This window comes from Otolemur garnettii, unplaced genomic scaffold (assembly GCF_000181295.1).
Source record: "Otolemur garnettii isolate 467f Iridium unplaced genomic scaffold, OtoGar3 scaffold00051, whole genome shotgun sequence".
NCBI classification, from domain to species: domain Eukaryota; kingdom Metazoa; phylum Chordata; class Mammalia; order Primates; family Galagidae; genus Otolemur; species Otolemur garnettii.
The window spans coordinates 4096198-4115544 of NW_003852446.1; the positions used below are offsets into that span (position 1 = coordinate 4096198).

The following is a 19347-nucleotide window of genomic DNA, read 5'->3' on the forward strand; positions in this document are numbered from 1 at the left end:
TTTAGGATAAGAAGACCAATTGAGTAAATAAATTCTCAATGGGGGGGAAAGAAATTTATGTAATAAATATAAAATATTCTCCAGTTTTCTTTCTAAACAAAGGGTAGGAACTAAAACTCAGTGCTTTGCATTCTTAAAAATACTGTGTCCACCAATTCTTCATTCTAAGTATCTCCTTAAGTGGCATGGAAATTTGTGGCCTGTGACTTCAACTATACTTTTATGGAGACTGAATCAAAGTATCTGGGGCTTACATAATGTTTTTATGTTTATAGCACTTAACTGTGGCCAGCCACAATGCCAAGTGTTTTACTTTTATCATCACATTTGTTTTTCACAACAACTCATTGAAGCAGGTACTGTTACTATCTTCTTTTTATAGATGAGGAAACCAGTTTATGTACTTTATGTAGACTTGTCCAAGGTCACCCAGTTTGGAAGGGCCAAGACTAGGATTTGAAGCCAAATATGTTCACCTTAAGCCTGTACCCTTAAAAGTCATTGCATCTCCATGTGTAGAAACTGACATGGAGTGGTCCCATTCAGATACTATTTTCTCTTCAGTAATTCAGGTTTGTTCAAGTAACTCCAAAGTTCAGATTTTCAAAAACAGTTTCTAACACAGAGTATGTAAAAAAAAGTTTGCCTGAAGGGACTCTAGACACAGAAATAAAGACAACTTAGTGAAGTGAAGGAAGAGGGTAACAGACTTAGAAAAAGCTATCGATATTGATGGAGTAAGTGTATTAATGGAGCAGGTAATGATGAGCCCACACAATGTAAAACATATGCTTTTCTAAAAGCTCACAATAGGCGAGACACAGTGGCTCATGCCTGTGATCCTGGCACTCTGGGAGGCCAAAGTGGGCAGATTTTTTTGCTCAGGAGTTCAAGACCAGCCTGAGCATGACCAAGACCCTGTCTCTACTGAAAATAGAAAAATTAGATGGGTGTTGTAGTGGGCACCTGTAGTCTAAGCTACTTGGGAGGCTGTGGCAGGAAGATTGCTTGAACCCAGGAATCTGAGGTTGCTGCAAGCTAGGCTGATGCCATGGCACTCTAGCATGAACCACAGGGTAAGACTCTGTCTCAAAAATAAACAACAATTTAAAAAGGCACAACAATTTGTGTATTACTTTCCATCTCATTACCCAAGAGGTAATAAATTGATTTGAGGATAGAACATTTTATTGAAACAAATCACGGAAGTTTCAGAGACTCAAGTTAGACTGCCTGAGTGGAGCCTTGGGCTCCCTCCTCTATATCTCATGTGGCTTGAGGCAAGATACTTCTTTATGCCTCAGTTTCCTTATCTTTAAATGAAGCTAATCACAGTATCTACCTCAGAGGGTTGTTGTGAGGATCTAATGAGGTGATAACCTGCAAAGCACTTGATAAAAGTCTTAACAAATATTAGCTCTTAGAACATTACTGCTATTAATTGTGCCCCAGTTGGCAGCTCCAGGAAGTTGAAAAGGAATGTCACTGAATCTTGAGTGCCAGTTATACAGAGCACATTGAGTGCCTACAAAGCACTTTAGATGCATATTTCCTATTTGATTTTGAATATCAGCCCTGTAAAGTGGTTGGAGTTAAGAATAGCCCAGCTTGGAGCTGCTCTTGGGATCACAGGGGAAGCTATAGCCGTTGTAAGCTGTTTGTCAGCAGGCCTCAGCAATCAAGCTCCAAGTGAACAAAAAGATGGGCTTCTGTCAACATCTGTTCAAAGGTTCACTTTATGGGTGCAAACTGCTGGGCTCTGAGAATGGATTCAAAGCAGTACTTCTATTTTGAAATACCTTTGCTTTGTCCAAGTAACCTCTTCCCACACTGAGTACCAGAATCAGCTCAGTTTTTGCCCTTAATACTGGCGATGCTTAATGCTACTTCTTTGTTTATAACATTTCATTTAATTATTTAAAAATCTGCAAAATGTTGTGTATATTTTACCACAATTTAAAAAAATCTCCAAGTGTAGACCATACTCTAGCATTTCTAAAAATAAAAGTAAACATGTTAAAATAAAGTAAGAGTGAGTTTTTGCTACATTATACATATTTTTTAATCGAAAGTTTCCCCCACAAAAGAAATGATACTGCATGTGTTTAATGGCAAAATTCTGTTAGACTTCTAATTTCCCTCCTCAATATAATTTTTTGTTTTTACACATTGTCACAAATTGAATGAAGAATTAGTATGCTATTGTAAGCAAATTTCCTACAGAAAAAATGTTTTATGGATCTCAGTTTATTAAATTCTGAAGTATTGAGCAATTTCTTATGTGAAATCCCAGCTGGCTGCTTTGCAGAAATTGACAAGTTGGTCATGAAATTCATATGGAAATTCAAGGAACTCAGGATAGCCAAATCAATCTTGAAGAAGAGCAAAGTTGGAGGACTCTCACATCCCAATTTCAAAACTTAATTATAAAGCTACAGTAATGAAGACAGGTAATAGAATTGTGAGGCAAGGAATAAATTCTCACATTTATGATCAATTGATTTTGACAAGGGCTTCAAGACCATTCAATGGAGAAAGAATAGTCTCTTCAACAAATGGTGGTGGGACAGCTGGATATCCCACATACAAAAGAATGAAGTTGGACCCCTACCTCACACCATATATAAAAATCAACTCAAAATTAATCAAAGATCTAAATGTAAGAGATAGAACTATAAAACTCTTTGGATAAAACACAGGGGCAAATCTTGGATTTGGCAATGGTTTCTGAGATAGGACCAAAAGTACAACCAACCAAAAAATAAATAAATAAATTGGGATTCATCAAAACTTTTTAAATTTTGGGCCGGGTGTGGTGGCTCACACATGTAATCCTAGCACTCTGGGAGGCTGAGACAGGTGGATAGCTTGAGCTTACAAGTTTTGAGACCAACCTGAGCCAGAGCAAGACCCCATCTCTACTAAAAATAGAAAAACTGAGGCAAGAGGAATGCTCAAGCCCAAGAGTTAGAGGTTGCTGTGAGCTATATATGATGCCATGGCACTCTACCCAGGGCAACAGCTTGAGACCCTATCTCAAAAAAAAAAAAAAAAAAACTTTTTAAGTTTTGTACTTCAGAGGACTCCAAGAGAGGAAAACATAGAGAATGGGAGGAAATATTTGCAAATCTTAAGGGAATTGTATCAATTATAAATAGGCTAGACTTATAACTCTTGCAACCTAGTAAGTTGTAAGCTGGTTTTAAAATGGCAAAAGATCTGAATGGACATTTCTCCAGAGAAGATGTACAGATGGCTCGTGAACACGTGAAAAGATGCTCCACATCAGTAATCATTAGGGAATGAAAAAACTACGTGGACAATGAGATACCGCTTCACACATACTAGGATGGCTATAATCAAAGACAATAAGTATCGATGAGGATGTGGAACAATTGGAACCCTCATAGATTGCTGATGGGACTGTAAAATGGTGCAGCCACTTGAGAAAGCAGTTCCTAGAAAGGTTAAAGAGTTACCATGTGCGCTGGCAATTCCACTCCTAGGTGTTTACCCAAGATAAATGGAAATATACATTCACATAAAAACTTACAAATGTTCATAGCAGCATTATTCATAATAGCCAAAGCTGGAAACCACTCAAATGTCCAATTATGGATGAATAGATAATGGTATATCCACACATGGAATGATATTCAGCAGTAAAAATGAAGACTGAAGTACTGACATACTACAACATGGATAAACTCTAAAACCACTGCTAAGTGAAAGAAACCAGTCACAAAATACCGCATATAAGATTCCTTTTATATGAAATGTACAGAATGGGCAAATCTATGGACACAGATTAAGTGGTTGCCTAGAGCTGGATGGGCAGGTGAGCTGGGGGTGATGGCTAATGGGTGCAGGGTTTCTCTTTGGGGTGATGAAAATGTTCTAAAACTGATTGTGATAATGGTTACACAACTTGGAATATACCCAAAGTCATTGAATTGTACACTTTAAGTGGGCAAAAATTATATGATATGTGAACTTTGTCTCAATAAAGCTCTTATAAGACAAAAGTTTCCAACATGAACAATTATGTGGAGAACCTTTATCCCTGCTTTACATGGTTTCAGTCTTTCTTTTTATCCTGAACTCCACTCTTACTTGCCTCGTGTGTGTGATGTGCCAGGATGGAAGTCCTTAACTCTTAGGTCATTGCCATTTTATCTAACAGTCCCTGTAGTGATACAAGTTAATTCAGTTTTCCAAATAAGGGCTTCTGTTCAGGCATTCTGTCCAAAATTGATTTATCTATCTGTCCTAAGAACAGGGATAGATTCCTCCCCACACTCCAAAGTGATGTTTATGTTTGAGACAGAAGATTAGGCAGGGAAAAGTGTTTTTCCAGGTGTGAGCATTCAGCAAGGGGGATTAGAAAGATACTGGGTTGAATATAAAGTTATTCTGATCCTCAGAACACCAGGGAGGAGATTTGGGGCCTTTAGGAGGCCACCCATTCACAGAGAAGATGAATGTGACATCTAGCATCCTGTTAGCGTGAGTCCGTTCATTTGCCTTTCATTTGAAAATGGAAAGTAACTCAGACAAATGAGCTAGCAAAGGCTGCACCGTGTCCCTGGTCAGGACAGTCTTTGGACTTCCCAGTCTCTTTGGAGGGTCCTTACCCTCTTGCCCCCCAACCCCATGGAAATGGTCTGTCCCAGAGAAGGGCTTGAAAACTCAGGCTGAGCTAAATGACAGATGAGACTTAAGCTGCCATCCTCCTAACCTCCCTGCTAAATGAGCCTTCTCCAGAAAGGGTAGGGCAGGCTAAGACCAGTTTCTCCCCGAAGAGTTGTGACAGGAGCAGGTGTGTTTGTGTGTGGGAAGGTACAAGGCCTCCAGGGGAAAGCCACATGGTCCTTTTTATGGCTTGAGTCCTGACTACCAACTGCAAAGCATGTAGGCAGCTAATGGGCCACCTCTAAGTGGCCAGTGGTTTGTCTAGCTATTTACAGAATGTTAAAGTTTATAGAAAAGTGGTAGCCCTAGATAAAGGGAAGTTGTGGTGTATTTTGGTCATTCAGAGTTACTACACATGAGGAAACTTGGCTACTTTGTACATGTAGCCTGTCCCATGTACTCACCCATATGGTGACTACAGACTCGGGGATTAGCCTGAATGGGTCACAGAATGGAGCTGTATGTAATGAGAGCTCTGGCCCCTCCCCAGTCCCTGCGTTCATGGGGGTGAAATTCCAAACAGGGAGCCTTTCCTACCTTGGGTGTTTGGGCATCTGGCAGGAGACCAGGACTATGGTGTGACATGCCCCAGGCTCCCACTCACTGCATTCATCTCTGCCACCTGGTCACCCTTGGAATCTTCAGCTGCCTACATGGTGCTCTAAAGTCCTCTTTGGCCATGAATGAATGAAGGCTGCTCCCTTTCTGCATTCAAAGCCAGGTTTATGAAACACTATGTTCCCGTCTTGAATGTGGTAAAGCAAAAGACTTTTCAAATTATCAGGGCTCCTTTGTGTTCCCCCCCTGGGACCGCACCTTTCACAGTGTCACTGAGACCAAAAAAGCCCAAGAGCAGCAAGTTACCCTTGCTCCTTAGGCTTTTGTGAGAAAATCATTTTTAGGGACATTTTCTTGGTTCTTTGTTTCTCTGGCCCTGAGTGGGGAATAAGTTCATTTTTATTTTTCTTTCATTAAAATTGGAAACTATATCTTCTTTAAAAAATGAAATTTTCTACCCAGCTCTGCATTTAAAAGTGCTTTGTAAAATCCAGCCCCATTTGTCCCAGTGGGATGTCAAGGATCCCCCCACAGGCCCACTCTGTGCCCACCACCCACAGGCAGGCACCAAGCTGAGGCAGGTGTCAGGCACACTTGCTGACACACTCCAGCAGCTCCATCCGAATGGCAATGCGGACATGCCAGCCCAGCGGGATCAGGCGGATGAAGCGGGAGATGATAGGCGGCCGCAGCAGGTTCTGGACTGTGGAAGTTCGATCCGAGTTTCCATAGAAGACCTAAAGAGAGACAGAAAGCCTATCACCAGCACATCAAGAAAGAGAAACAGAAGAACGATTTCTGTCTGGAGCCCCAGCTTTTAACATGGAAAATCTAAGAAAGTGATTAAAGTGGAGAGAATTTGCAGATGACCCCCAAAATCTGACATTGAGTGATCATCAGCACCCACATGCCTGGGTTATCTCTCTGTCACGATATGGAGACATGTGGAAGTGCGTCATCCAAAGTGGTAGCCACTAACCAACGTGTCTATTTCGATGGGTTAAAATTAGATTAAAAGTCAGTTCTTCAGTTACATTAGCCCTATTTCAATAGCTTTGTATGATCAGTAGCCTCCATATTAGACAACAAAGATAATGACATTTCCATCACCACAGAAGGTTCCATTGGACGGTACTAATGGAAGTGCTTCTCGACTCATCACCAATTTTGTGTTTTTATGCTTTGCATTTTGATAATAAATTCAGAAAAAACACATATTACAAAAGAGGAATGTTCCCATGTTCCAAAGGTAGCCAAAGTGGGGCTCAATTAAAAACTCAGTGCTCGTTTTAAAGCTGTGAGCCAAAGCTTAAATATGTGGCCCTACTTTAATACAAGTGAAAAATACCTTTTAGACTTGAGAAAAACATTTTTTTAAAACCAAAATCTTAAAAACTAGAGGGAAGATTTTGAAAAGAGGAAGGTGGTGCCAGAGTAGAGAAAAAAGAATTTCCTTCATGTTTTTAAGGCTATAACATTAAAAGGTGCAGTGGTGGGCGGCGCCTGTGGCTCAGTGAGTAGGGCACCGGCCCCATATACTGAGGGTGGCGGGTTCAAACCTGGCCCCGGCCAAACTGCAAAAATAATAGCCAGGCGTTGTGGCGGGTGCCTGTGGTCCTAGCTACTTGGGAGGCTGAGGCAAGAGAATCACCTAAGCCAAAGAGCTGGAGGTTGCTGTGAGTTGTGACGTCACAGCACTTTACCGAGGGCGACAAAGTGAGACTCTGTCTCTAAAAAACAAACCAAAAAAAAAGGTGCAGTAGATGTTTGGGCACTTTTTCCAAAGAATTCATTCTTTGCGCTCTTTCCAGAATCATAATGCTCTTCCCAGTGACACTGGAAAGTTTCATTTCCTTCTAGAATTATCTCCTGAAAATACATGGCTGCCACATTCGGCTTCATCCATCCATAAAACAGAAAGGGCCTCATCTGCCATGATATTGCCTTTCTTTCCAGTAGCAACGCCCTACACTGCCTTCTCTAAGCTATGTGTCATTGAGCCTATTCAAGTGAGGGTCCGAGTGAAGAGGGGAGGGTGGAACAGGCTCTGCCAGATTGCTCAGGTGCCCAAGTGGAGTGCCTCTTTGCAAAGGACCATCAAGGCCTTCAGAAACACAGGGCTTGAAAAAATTCTAATTGGCTCAGTGCCTGTGGCTCAAGTGGCTAAGGCGCCAGCCACATACACCTAAGGTGGCGGGTTCGAATCCAGCCTGGGCCCGCCAAACAACAATGATGGCTGCAACCAAAAAACAGCTGGGCATTGTGGCGGGCGCCTGTGGTCCCAGCTACTTGGGAGGCTGAGGCAGGAGACTCGCTTGAGCCCAGAAGTTGAAGGTTGCTGTGAGCTGTGAAGCTACAGCACTCTACCCAGGGGGACAGCTCGAGGCTCTGTCTCACAGAAAAAAAGAAAAAAATCTAATTATCTTTTGGAGAAGCCAACTAATAAGGAAAAAATTAGATGTCCAGGTATCAAGATGATTTTTCCTATTGTGTTCGAACTCCTTGAAACCTCAGCCCATACAGGTCTTGCTGTACAAATAGTCATCAGACTGCAGAGTCTTCTGATTCTCAGTCGCACATGTCCACTTAACTTGACTAAATGTCAAAATTGACCTACAAAATGTCTTATTCTTAGGCAAAAGAACAGCTAACATTTCCAAACAGCTAGTGAGCTTTAAATTCGTTTCTACTCATTGCAAAAAGTGAGGAATTTATGGTGAAGACGACTTCGGTCCCAGTCCTCAGGATATAGAATTGCCTAAAAGTTTAGTTGTCTCTGTGTTTGCCCTGAAGTTCTTTTAACAATTTACATAGTTCAGTGTCTAACTTACCAGGTTCTCAAAAGTGTCCCAGGATGGTTATCTACCTACATCAGTAACAGATCAAGCCAGACCCATGAAGCAAAGAGACTTCAATGATCCAGTGAGTCTGGAATAGTCCAACTACCAATCTCAAGTATTCGACCAACTACCACACTGATAGGAGAACTCGGACAAATATTTCTTTTGGGATGCCACCTGTGGCTCAAAGGAGTAGGGCACCAGCGGCATATGCTGGAGGTGGTGGGTTCAAACCCAGCACCAGCCAAAAAAAACTGCAAAATATATGTATAAGTATATATATATATTTCTTTTGTACCAAGGAGTGGCACTTATTTGCAAACTCTTCTGGGCACGAAGGCTGCCACAAAGAAGGAAGCAGTGTGGTGAAGCAGTAAGGATGACCGAGTGTGCTGTGGGGTCAGTGCTCTGAGCATAGGGACAGGAGGGGAGTCCTGAGGGTATCAACTGAAGGTGCTTTGGGGTAAGCCCAACTTACCCGATTGTTTCCAGTCTGGTCCTTATAGTAAATCCAGTTCAGGCGCTCATCAGTCCTGTACTGAACGCTGTACTTGGTCATCCATTCATCGATGTCACAGCGCCCCTGAGTAAGTATCCCCGAAATCACCTTGATCTCCTTTAAATCTATCTGTAACCACTGGCTGCTATCCTGAAACTTGGAGAGCCAAGCGCACCTGCAGGAACACAACAAATCAGAGGGAGCCTTCCCCAGAGAATGCTGCCCCAAGCCAGCCACTGCTCGCTTTGGGGGGTTCCGGTCCCCAGAGCACCCCACCAAGTTTGGGGAGTCTGGGCTGCAGTCTCAGAAGCACCAGAGGCTAGTCTCTGAGAAGTGCCCAGCCCGGTATACTTGGATCACATTCTGTGTCTGCCTGCACCTCCACCTCCCGAGAAAAATTGCCAGATTCAACTCATTTGTCAAAAGATGGCTTCCAGCGTAGCTTGAAACCACCTTTGGGTGCAGTCGAACATGTCTCAAAACATGAGTGCATGGCTGTTGCTCCTGCCCTTTGCCTGAGTCTGCCTCATCCTCTCTCCATTTCACTCTCTCCACCCCTGTCTGCGACCCCGGGGATGCTGCCGTCCTTGGCACCCAGTGTCGGTCTGCTCCGTGCAGAGCACTGACCTGCCTGGATCTGGAGGGGCTTTAATGGGCAGGGAGCCAAATACCTGCTGAAGCAACGAATTGGTTTGTCAGCTGTATCCCTCATGAACTGCAGAGACCTATGGTGGTTTCCCTTCCCCTTTCCTTTTAGTGCCTATTCAGTACTTCTCAGGACTTAGCCCTTGGCTGCCTTCTCTTTTCTTCCCAGACTTGCTCCTTGGGTCGTTCCTGACTTTTTACTTCTATCCCAGGTCTTTTCTAAATTTAAAATCAAGAGTCCATTGTGGCTGGATGTGGTGGCTCACGCCTGTAATCCTAACACTCTAGGAGGCTGAGGTGGGTGGATCCCTTGACCTCAAGAGTTCAAGACCAGTCTGAGCATGAGTGAGACCCCCATCTCTAAAAAAAGAGGAAACCCTAGCCAGGTATAGTGGCTGGCACCTTCCTTTAGAAATAGCTACTCAGGAGGCTGAGGCAAGAGGATCGCTTGAGCCCAGGAGTCTGAGGTTGCTGTGAGCTATGTGGATGCCATGGCACTCTACCCAGGGGCCACAGAATGAGAATGTTTAAAAAAAAATTGTTGGCCAGAAAAGTTCCCCTGGATGTCTCACAGCATGTCAGCTGAGTGTGTCCCAAAGTGAGCTCCTAACTGCACCCACCTCAGGCTTCCTCTCTGTGAGAGCCACCACACCCTCCTAAGCACCCTGCAGCCACCCAAGAGCCGTCCTGTGCCCTCCTCTCTCCCACCACCAGCACCCACTGCGTCTATTGCCTCCGTCTCCAAGTGTCCTTCAAGTGCCTCTACTTCTCGCCAGACCCCGTCCCCCTCCATTCTTGCCACACCCCACGGTCACCCTGGATAGCTCTTGCCTCGACTAACCAGCTCGCCCCCTCAGGAACCAGAGAACTTTTCTTAAAACACAAATCTGCTTGTAATACTCCTCGACTTAAAACCTTTACTGGCAAAGTCTGCTAATCATCGCCTAATGTTCTTTTTCCATCTTCCTTTAGAAATAGAACCTCTGAGTTTAATCTGGGCAAATGGCCACCCAGCTAGGATGACATTTCTCAGTCTCCCTTGCAGTTAGGTGGGCCCATCTGACCCAAGTCTGGTCAACAGGATGTGGCCAGAAATGGCCATTACCGTATGTTTTTACCCTTAAAGGCAAAGCATGTGCCCTCTGCTCCCACTGACCAGAATGTGGATGTGATGGTGGGAGCTAGAGCAGCCATTTGGGGCTTCAAGAGGGAAGTTTCATGTTAAAGGTGACAAAACAACGAGGTAGAGGCTGAGCCCCTGATGCTATTAAGGTGCCATAGCAACCCTAGACTACATAATGAAACTTTCAGGTGAACAAGAAATACAATTCTATATTGTTTAAGTCATTGTACGAAGTTGAACAATTGAGTTCATCAATTCATCCTAGAAAAGTGCTACATATCTTTTTGCTGACTATCACCATAGTCACCAGATGGTCAAGGAGAGTACTTTGAAAGGTGAAGTAGGTACTGGCATTGGTGCATAGCTTCCCAAGGGGTGTACCTCGAGGGCGACTATAGAGATATTCAGCAATGAGGTATGTGGCACTCTGTCTACGGTGAGTTTGCGAACTTAATTGTCAGACCCCATACAACGTCAGCTATCATGGCCATTCCAGAGAAAAAGTTCTGAAATCGCTTTGGAGGATGGACTCGGCGCTGGCTTCCCCAGGGGAGTGCCTCGAAGGCGACTGTAGTGATATTCAGCACTGAGGTGTGTAGTACTTTTTCTAGGATAACTTCATGAACTTAATGGTCCAGCCTCGTACTTTGGGGCTCCTTGTTGCAGCAGCATAAACCTATATGCTAAGACATGGCCAAGGCCTCCCATTTTCCCTAAAATAAGGGCTAATGGGACCATAGTCACTAACATGACTTGTAAGCTCCTGCACCATCTGACTTCTGCCTACCTGGCCACCTTGTCTCACCTATGCTCTAGCCTCATTGGCCTTCTTTATATTCTCCATCCACACCCTGGGGTTATCATCCCCACTCAGGGCCTTTGCATGCAATGTACCCTATGCCTCCTCCCCTCCCTCACCTGCTCAACTTCAAGTATCGGTCAAATATCTTTTCCTTAGAAAGCTCCCCACACACCCGGCACATCAAATGAACCAGGTCTGTTTTCATCTCCTCCACGCACCCATCTCACTTGCTGAATGTTCAGTTGTGTGATGTGCTTATATAGTCTATTTCTTCTAAACTGTGTACTTTCTGCAGGCAAGGACCTCACCATCTTATCCCCTGCTGTATCCATAGTCCTAAGTACTTAGAGAAGGCACCGTCAGTATTTGTTGGGTGAATAAGAGCATTCTGTATTGTTCATTTATTAGACCTATTTTTTCAAAGCACATGAAAAAGAAACCCTCTGGGCCACCTGCCCTGCTTACCCAAAGCCTTGACTGTTGAGCCGGGCCTTGTTTGCAGTCCACGAGGAGTACCAGCCCACATACTGCTCGGGGTTGGAGCAGGTGATCTGGTCTGGCGTGACCTCCCCTGACTCAAAACCCAGGGGCTTGTGATATGGGCATTCTGGGGAAGGAAAAACAAAGCACATTCAGATGCTCCTATCTCCATACTCAACAGACACAAGGCGACAGAAAGAACAAAACACACATCTTGTTTGTGCTTTGGAGACACCAGAATGTTGTGCTTGTCAGTGTAGTTTCACAAAGGGTAGATCTGGGGCTTCAACGGTCCACTGCTGAGGCTGGGGGGAAGAGAGTGAAGAGTGAAATAAAAGGATTGCCAGAGACATAACACTGGGGAAAAGGGGAGCGATTCTATGGGTGGGGCTTGAGAAACACTCCCTCCTCCCCCACCTTAGGGTTCTAAACACCAAGAGGTGCATATTTAAATGCTGTACATCTTCATTTCCCATATTAGCACAGGTTTAGCCATCATGCATGATAATGACATCAGGGTGCCAATTATAGAAAGAAAACAATGGTGAGAGGCAAGAAGAGAGACTGACTTCCCACTTGTAAATTGCAGCTTTATCACCAGTCTAATGGGAAAAGGAGGGGTGAAATCCGCCTGAGGGGCTGTTGAATAAGGAAAGGCTGAAAGGAACTGGTTTTTCCTAATGGGAAGAAAGGGAATAGCTGAAGGTGGTTCTTATATGTTAATTGTCTCCTGCTTCTTCTAGTCTTGGTTACCAGGTCAGGGACTGCCAATGGCCAACTCAGTATTCGTTCTCTCCTTTTTTGACTAAAGAACCATAATTTAATTGGAGGTAGCAATGTGGCCAGCTAAAACAAAACTTCTTCCCAGCCTGCCTTGCTGTTGATGAGGTCTGGTGGGGATTCCTGGTCAGGTTTCACTTATCCTCTCTTCCTGTTGCCTAGACTGAAGAAAGACCTGATGGCTGGTGCAACAGTAGCCATATTGCTATGGGAATAAGGCCAACAGAACCCCAGAGACCTCAGCCCTGATATCCTTAAGCAACTTCCTAACCCTGGTCTTTTTACTGTGTGAGTTGACACTCAACTCCTAATTCAATAAGCTACTAGTCAGGGGGTTTCTTGTAACTAAACCCAGTTCCTAACTGAATTTCTATAGAAAACAAGTGATAAGCTGATGTAAATTCATTCTCCTGGTTTTCTGATTGTGAGCGATAAACTCCAAGTCAGGCAAATCAAATTATTATCTCCATGTGTAAATTTGAGTCCAGGTTAGAGAGCTGAACATATTTGCTGGAGCATCATCACCTGCAACAGGAAAACTAGTGAAGTCTTCTGGACAATTTTTCAAAAGGCAGTGAAGTTGAATGAAGCATGCAAAGCTTGACCGCCATCCTGAGGCTCTAGAACGCCTGTTGAGATGGTCATGCCCTGTCCTAGAGGCTGAAAACAGGACAGCTTCAGACCTCTGGCCAGGAGGGTGTAATTTCCTTTCTGTCCCACAGTATGTGCAGCTCCATGGGGCTGAAGTGAGGCGCTGCATTTGTAGTTCAAGTACCCAAGACTTTGAGAGTGTTGAAATAACGTCAGTTCCTGGGAGAAAGGAGTGCTTTGTGGCCCCACTCAATCTTGCCTTGGGTGGCCGAATCATCAGGGAAGCTTGTTAAGAATGCAGTCTCACCCCACCGCGCCCGCATTTTTAACAAGCACACTTTCCAGTGCACTTTGGAAACCTGGGCTGTCAGGAAAGGCATTTTATTGGCTGGTGGATTTGGAGAGCCCAGTGCCCATGGGCTCCTCCACCTCCCAACTCCCCTCCGGCCTGGAAGACAAGCTCAAGCCCCTATGTAGGAGGCACAAGCCCCGTCATAAGAAAGCTGCACAAGGGCTGCAGTTGGGCTGTCACTTAACCTCAGTGTTTTAATCTATAAAATTCTAACTAGAATTAGAATTTTCTCCTTCCACCTTGAGTATTTGATATATTTGATGACCAAATGCCCCCCGCTTTTTTTTCTTTTTGTTCAGGGCCACCAGCTCTGAGAGAGAAGGCAGAGGGGAAGGAAATATCATCACCACCTTTCCTGGTCACCTTATTCTTTGGCATTTTGTTTTTTCTCTTTTTCGCTGTTTTCCCCTTACATCTCTTTTGTCATGTCTTCCCAATCAGCCCATCTGACGGTTAAGAGTGGACTGTAGACCCTCAGGGGGACCTGGCCAGTGACAATGGCCTTGGAGGCCTATGAAGGTTATCTAGGCAGTGGAGAGCCTGTTGTTCACTTGGCAATCGGAAGACTTATTTGTCCAGATGTGGGTATTGTACTTAGTCTCCAGGGGGTGATGATCTCACTGTCCCTGTGGCTTCAGCTGGTGTCTAGGAGCCAATGCCTAACTCCCAGTCCCCAAGCCTCGTCCCACTGCCCCCTGAACATTCTCCCGGTAAATGTTTCCACCTGCCTGATCTAAAGGAGCTTTGTACCCTGTATATGCCAAGCTGAGTCCTTCATGGTCCAACCTCCAAGCCTACTCCCTGGCACTCCGGCTTTCAGGCAGTGATGCTTCCAGCTCCACAGCTGCTTGACCCAGACACCTGGTAGTTTGGCCCAGAGCACAAAGCAGAGACTATAGACCACTGTGTCTCAGCCTTAGCTGCTCCCTGGATCCCCTGGGGAGCTATAGACACACTAATGCATGGGCCACACCCCCAGAGATTCTGATGTCATTTTCTGAGTGGAGACCTGGGCAGAGGGATAAAGCGGCAGTGATTATAATGGGCAGCCAAGGTGAAGGAGGCCTGCCTACAACCCAGGAGACCTGGGACCACATCCCACTCTCCTTCAGCATGAATGTGGGCAAGCTGATTAACCTCTCTGGGTCTCAGTTTCCTCATCTGTGAAATGGGCACAATAGTAGTACCTTCTCTGGTAAAATTGCCATAGCTTAAGTGAAATGATATTTGGAGACTGTAGAGTTTGTAAAGCATGGTGCCTGGCCCCAAAGCAGCAGGTAATGTTGGTGTGATGGACTGAATTTGCGAGACTTTCATCAGTATCTTTTTGAGTTTTCCATGTTTTTCTGCCAAAGACTCAATAGGGAGGAAATCCAACACCCCATATCCTACTTTGTCCTGTCCCCACCAACCCCCACCCATGTGTGTCTAATGGTGCATGCTGTCCTTGCCCCAAGCAAGAATAGAGGAACAGGCATGACATGATCCTGTGTGTGCCCGTATGTGTGTATGTGTGTGTGTGTGTGTGTTTGTGTGTGAGAGAGAGAGAGAGAGATCTGAGAGAAGAGAATCCTTGTTGCCACCATCCCTCGGGCTTATGGATTTGGAAGATCTAGACCTCAACAGGAACTAGGGAACTAACTGATCATCCTAGGAAGAGGAGGTGGCAGCCTCAGCTAAGGTAGTAGGTTCCCCTGAGGAGCTGGACCAGGGATGGGCCTGAGCTCTGAGCACCCTTGGGAAACTTGGGAAGGTCTTGGCTCAAAAGGAGAATAGCCACCAAAGAGGGAGCCTGCCGCCCAGCCTGAACCCAGTCCCTGCCCCAGGCAGCCCTTGCAAGCTTGTAGGGGGTTCGTGTAGTCTGAGGGTGTCCGTGTAGTCTGAGGGTGTCCAACCTGCAGCCTATGGGACTCATGCAGATTTTGTAAAGACTTTTGCTTATCCGTGGCGTCCAATATGAAAATTATGCATGGACCTTTTGTTTTACTCTTCAGTTTTTGCAGCGTTTGTGTATTTAATGTGTGGCCCAAGGCAACTCTTCTTCCAATGTGAAACAGAGAGGAAAAAGGTTGGCTACCCCTTGTCCAAAGGGGAGAGAAAAGACTTTCAAAAATCCTGTCTTTAGACTCCTCATAGGCCATAGCAAGGGGGGACTCAAACTGGATTTAGTCTAACACAGAAAATAGGCAATGTGACATTTCTCCTGCTCTGTGCACTGTGACGTAGGCTGTATTATAGAGGATTAAACATCATACTTACTACAACAGTCACCAATATCATAACCCATCTTAGGAATTACCGAGAACAAGACATTCTCCTGGCAAGCCTGCAGTCACGACACTGTATTCCAGTTAATTACTGGGATTTTTCCTAATTCCTCTTTTCCCCTCTCTTCCTCCTTCTGAGGTCTTGCTTGAACTCCCCTCAGGTGGCACATGGCCTGGACCTTCTCTTAAGGCTGTCCTCTCCCCTCCCCCTTCACCTGCTCAAGCTCCTCACCCTTCAGGCCAGATTCCTGGGCAGGCTCCCCAGGCAACTGCGGCCTGTCACTTCTCTCTCCTCCCCGGTCTTCCCCATAGCCTGTCAGTCCACAATGCCTACGCGTGCCAGGCACTCCCTAGACAGTGAGTGGATGGATGAATGGAGGGATTAAACAAACACTGTCACCCCACCTTGGATGGCTAGTGGGAACAAGCGGAGGAAAAGTTAGAAATAGGTGGCAGAAACTCAGGGAGGAAGTGGAAGCTGACTGCAGCCTGGAGAATTCCCTCTGGCCTCGTCCAAAAGAAACTGTGAATTGAGCATAAGCTAGAAAGCAGCAACATAAATATTGTTGTTGAAAGAATTAAGGGGATTCTTTTTTTTTTTTTTTTTTGAGATAGTGTCTTACTCTGCCACCCTGGGTAGAGCGCTGTGGCATCATCATAGTTCACAGCTGGGCTCAGGCAGTCCTCTTGATTAGCCTCCTGAGTAGCTGGGACTACAGGCACCTGCCACTATGACTGGCTAATTTTTCTCTCTTTAGTAGAGCTAGGGCCTCACTCATGCTCAGGCTGGTCTCGAACTCCTGACCTCAAGGGATCCACCCACCTTGGCCTCCCAGAGTGCCAGGACCGAATTAAGGGGATTCTTATCAGACACACTGAAAATATGACCTGCCCAAGTTTTCCACGCAATGTAACTTTGGTGTTGTAGCTATTCAAGCTGTCTCTATACTCATTTCACTTTTAAGGAAAAATGTGCATCTTTACAGGCTCAAGTGGCTCTTCTGAGCCATGATTTGATCATTGGATGGACGAAAGTATATTAGTAATGTGCTGCTAATCCAACCTACATATGCTAAACATACAGGCCTTTTTTCTTCAGTCAATACTTTCTGGGTTTGTAAGCGTGAAGGCCAGACACAGTTATACAGAATGCTAACCTAGGCCAGGCACAGTGGCTCACGCCTGTAATCCTAGCACTCTGGGAGGCCCAGGAGGGTGGTTTGTCTGAACTCAGAGCTCAAGACCAGCCTGAGTAAGAGCAAGACCTCATCTCTAAAAATAGCCAGGCCTTGTGGCATGTGCCGGTAGTCCCAGCTACTTGGGAGGCTGAGACAAGAGGATCTCATAAGCCTAAGAGTTTGAGGTTGCTGTGAGCTGTGACGTCACGGCACTCTACCAAGGGTAGCAAAGTGAGACTCTGTCTCAAAGAAAAAAAGAATGCTTACCTAAAGAAACAGAGACCAGGGACGCTATTGACAAGCGATTCCAGGGAGACGTGAGTAGTATTGTGCAGACATAGCCTTGACTATATATGACACAGTAGTAGAGTATAGAATAAAATAGAGAGAGTAATAATTATAGAACAATAATTGTAAATGGAAATGTAATATAGAATATAAAATCTAGATTCAAAGTAAAGCATTAGTGAACCATTGGATTTCTTACATTAAATACTTTTGATACCTTCCCTACCCTATTTTCTGCTCTCAGGGTGCTGGGGTAATCTTGGCTCAAAGGTAGAAAAGACAGAGCTTTTAGAATTTGTAATAGCGTTAAGCTGATGATTAGGAGGCCGTAATGCACCTAGCCTTCTGCTCACGGGGGAAGGGCACCAATAGCCAGAGTGCAAGCACCTGCCGACTCCTCTTGGCAGCTCAGAGTGATCCCCTATCCTCCTGTGCCTTCTAGGGACATCTTCCCTCCTAAGGCAGGCTCTGATGGAAGCCCTGGATCTCAAGGACCTGGACGACCCAGAATCATTCTTGACAATCTGAGGCACTGACGGGCAAGTGACTTCTGGAAGTTTGTGGCTGGTCCTGCTGCCCTGAATCCACTCTTTCATGGAGGAATCAATTAACACCAATAAATATACCATTTAACATCAAGGTTGTGTTTTTTTCCTTTCTGAAGATAATTGCCCAGTTAAAAAAGACAAAAACAAAAAAAAACTAGTGAGGAGAAGGGGGCGCTTAAGTGAAATGAATCTCTAATTTTAGAACTTGAAGTTCCTGGTGATTGTGTAGGGGAGACAACTTGGGGGACTGGGGTTGACTTCACATCCCTCAAACACACAGCCCTTCTGGGTGTCACAGGTGATTGTGTCAGTGAAGCCAATCCATATAAATCATCTCTTTTCCATTTCTTCTTAAAACTTCCTTGGAATGGAATTCCAGTACTTCTCATGTGTCTAGTGAAAAAAAAAATTGTTGCCACTAAATGGCAAATTTCTCCACGGTGAAGACAATGGCTTCATTTCTGCCTTCTTATCAGTGCCTGGCACACAATAGGCACATGATGAGATGGTTGGGGGAACTGAATTACAAGTGGCTTACTAAGGGGACTGCTTCAGTAGCGGCAGAGCAGAGCGCACCGACATGGCCGCCTGAGCTGATGCTGACTGCTTTCCCCGTGACTGGGACCCAGGCTATTGCCTGGGAGAATAGACTTAGTTCAGAAACAACTTCCTACCTGGTTAGTAAATAGGAAAACCAAGGCAGTAGAAGCCATTGTACTCTATCCCCCACTTTGCGGCAATTTGCTATTTTAATGCAAATTTAATGAAATAATGAAAAGAGGCTCACATAGACACACAAACCTGTCTCTCCCTGAGCTATTATTAGGCGATTATGTAAAGTCAATGAGATTGCATGGTGCCACCTTAACCCCAGAGAGAGGTGCCAAGGCCAGTTTCCTGCAAAATAGGCTCTGAGAGGATTAAGCCTTGGCCACGGCCCCAGCCCACAGCCCAGACCCCTCTTGGGTCTGCTCACTCCCTCCTCAGACTGTGGCCTCTTAGGAGGCAGGGAGAAAGGGAGTGGCCTGTACTAAACACTTTGCTAGCTACAACACAAGATGCTTTTAACGCCTCATCTTATTTATTCCTCATAACCATTCCTTAGAGCAGGGGTCAACAAACAAAATAAAGTTGACCCTTGGGCCCAAGCTGGCTCCCTGCCTGTTTGTACATAAAGTTTGATTGGAATACAGCCATGCTTGGGCACTTACATACGTGTCATGGCTGCTTTCCACCTACAAGGGCAGAAGGGAGTAGTTGTGACAGACCATTTGGTCCACAAAGCCACAAATATAAACTGTCTGCTCCTTTATAAAGTTTGTGGCCTCTTTCGTAGAGGAAGGCATTTATTAGTCAAAGTAGGCTACATTCACTGCAGAGCAAACTGTTCTGGAAATCTCAGAGGCTTCACGTCATATAACACAGGTTTAGTTGTCACGGAAGTGACTTATCTATAGTGAGTAGGCAGGGGGTTCTGCTCCATGTAATCACCTAGGGACCAGGCTGTAGGAGCAGCCACTATCTCAACAGATGGCTTCAGGGCAGGGAAAGGGAGAGCTAGAGACCTGGACGCCAAGCTTTTAAACACTTCATTTTGAAAGTGGCCTGCTCACCTTGGCTGGACCTGCTCAGAGGGCACCAGCAGATTGTCAGGGAGCTGGGAAATGTGGGAGACGCATGTAGTTGTTTGATGAGCAGTAAGGA

General features: G+C 45.1%; 1 protein-coding gene across 1 annotated transcript in view; it reads right to left on the reverse strand.

Moving 5' to 3' along the window:
* Window positions 1-5753: 5753 nt before the first annotated feature.
* Window positions 5754-19347, reverse strand: part of RS1 (retinoschisin 1) — a 28193-nt gene continuing 14599 nt past the window's right edge. The window contains exons 4-6 of the mRNA XM_012806416.2: window positions 11625-11766; window positions 8569-8764; window positions 5754-5987 (exon numbers count right to left, since the gene is read on the reverse strand). Coding sequence (XP_012661870.1) covers window positions 5835-5987; window positions 8569-8764; window positions 11625-11766 — 491 coding nt within the window. The 3' untranslated portion in view covers window positions 5754-5834. The remainder of the gene's footprint in view (window positions 5988-8568; window positions 8765-11624; window positions 11767-19347) is intronic.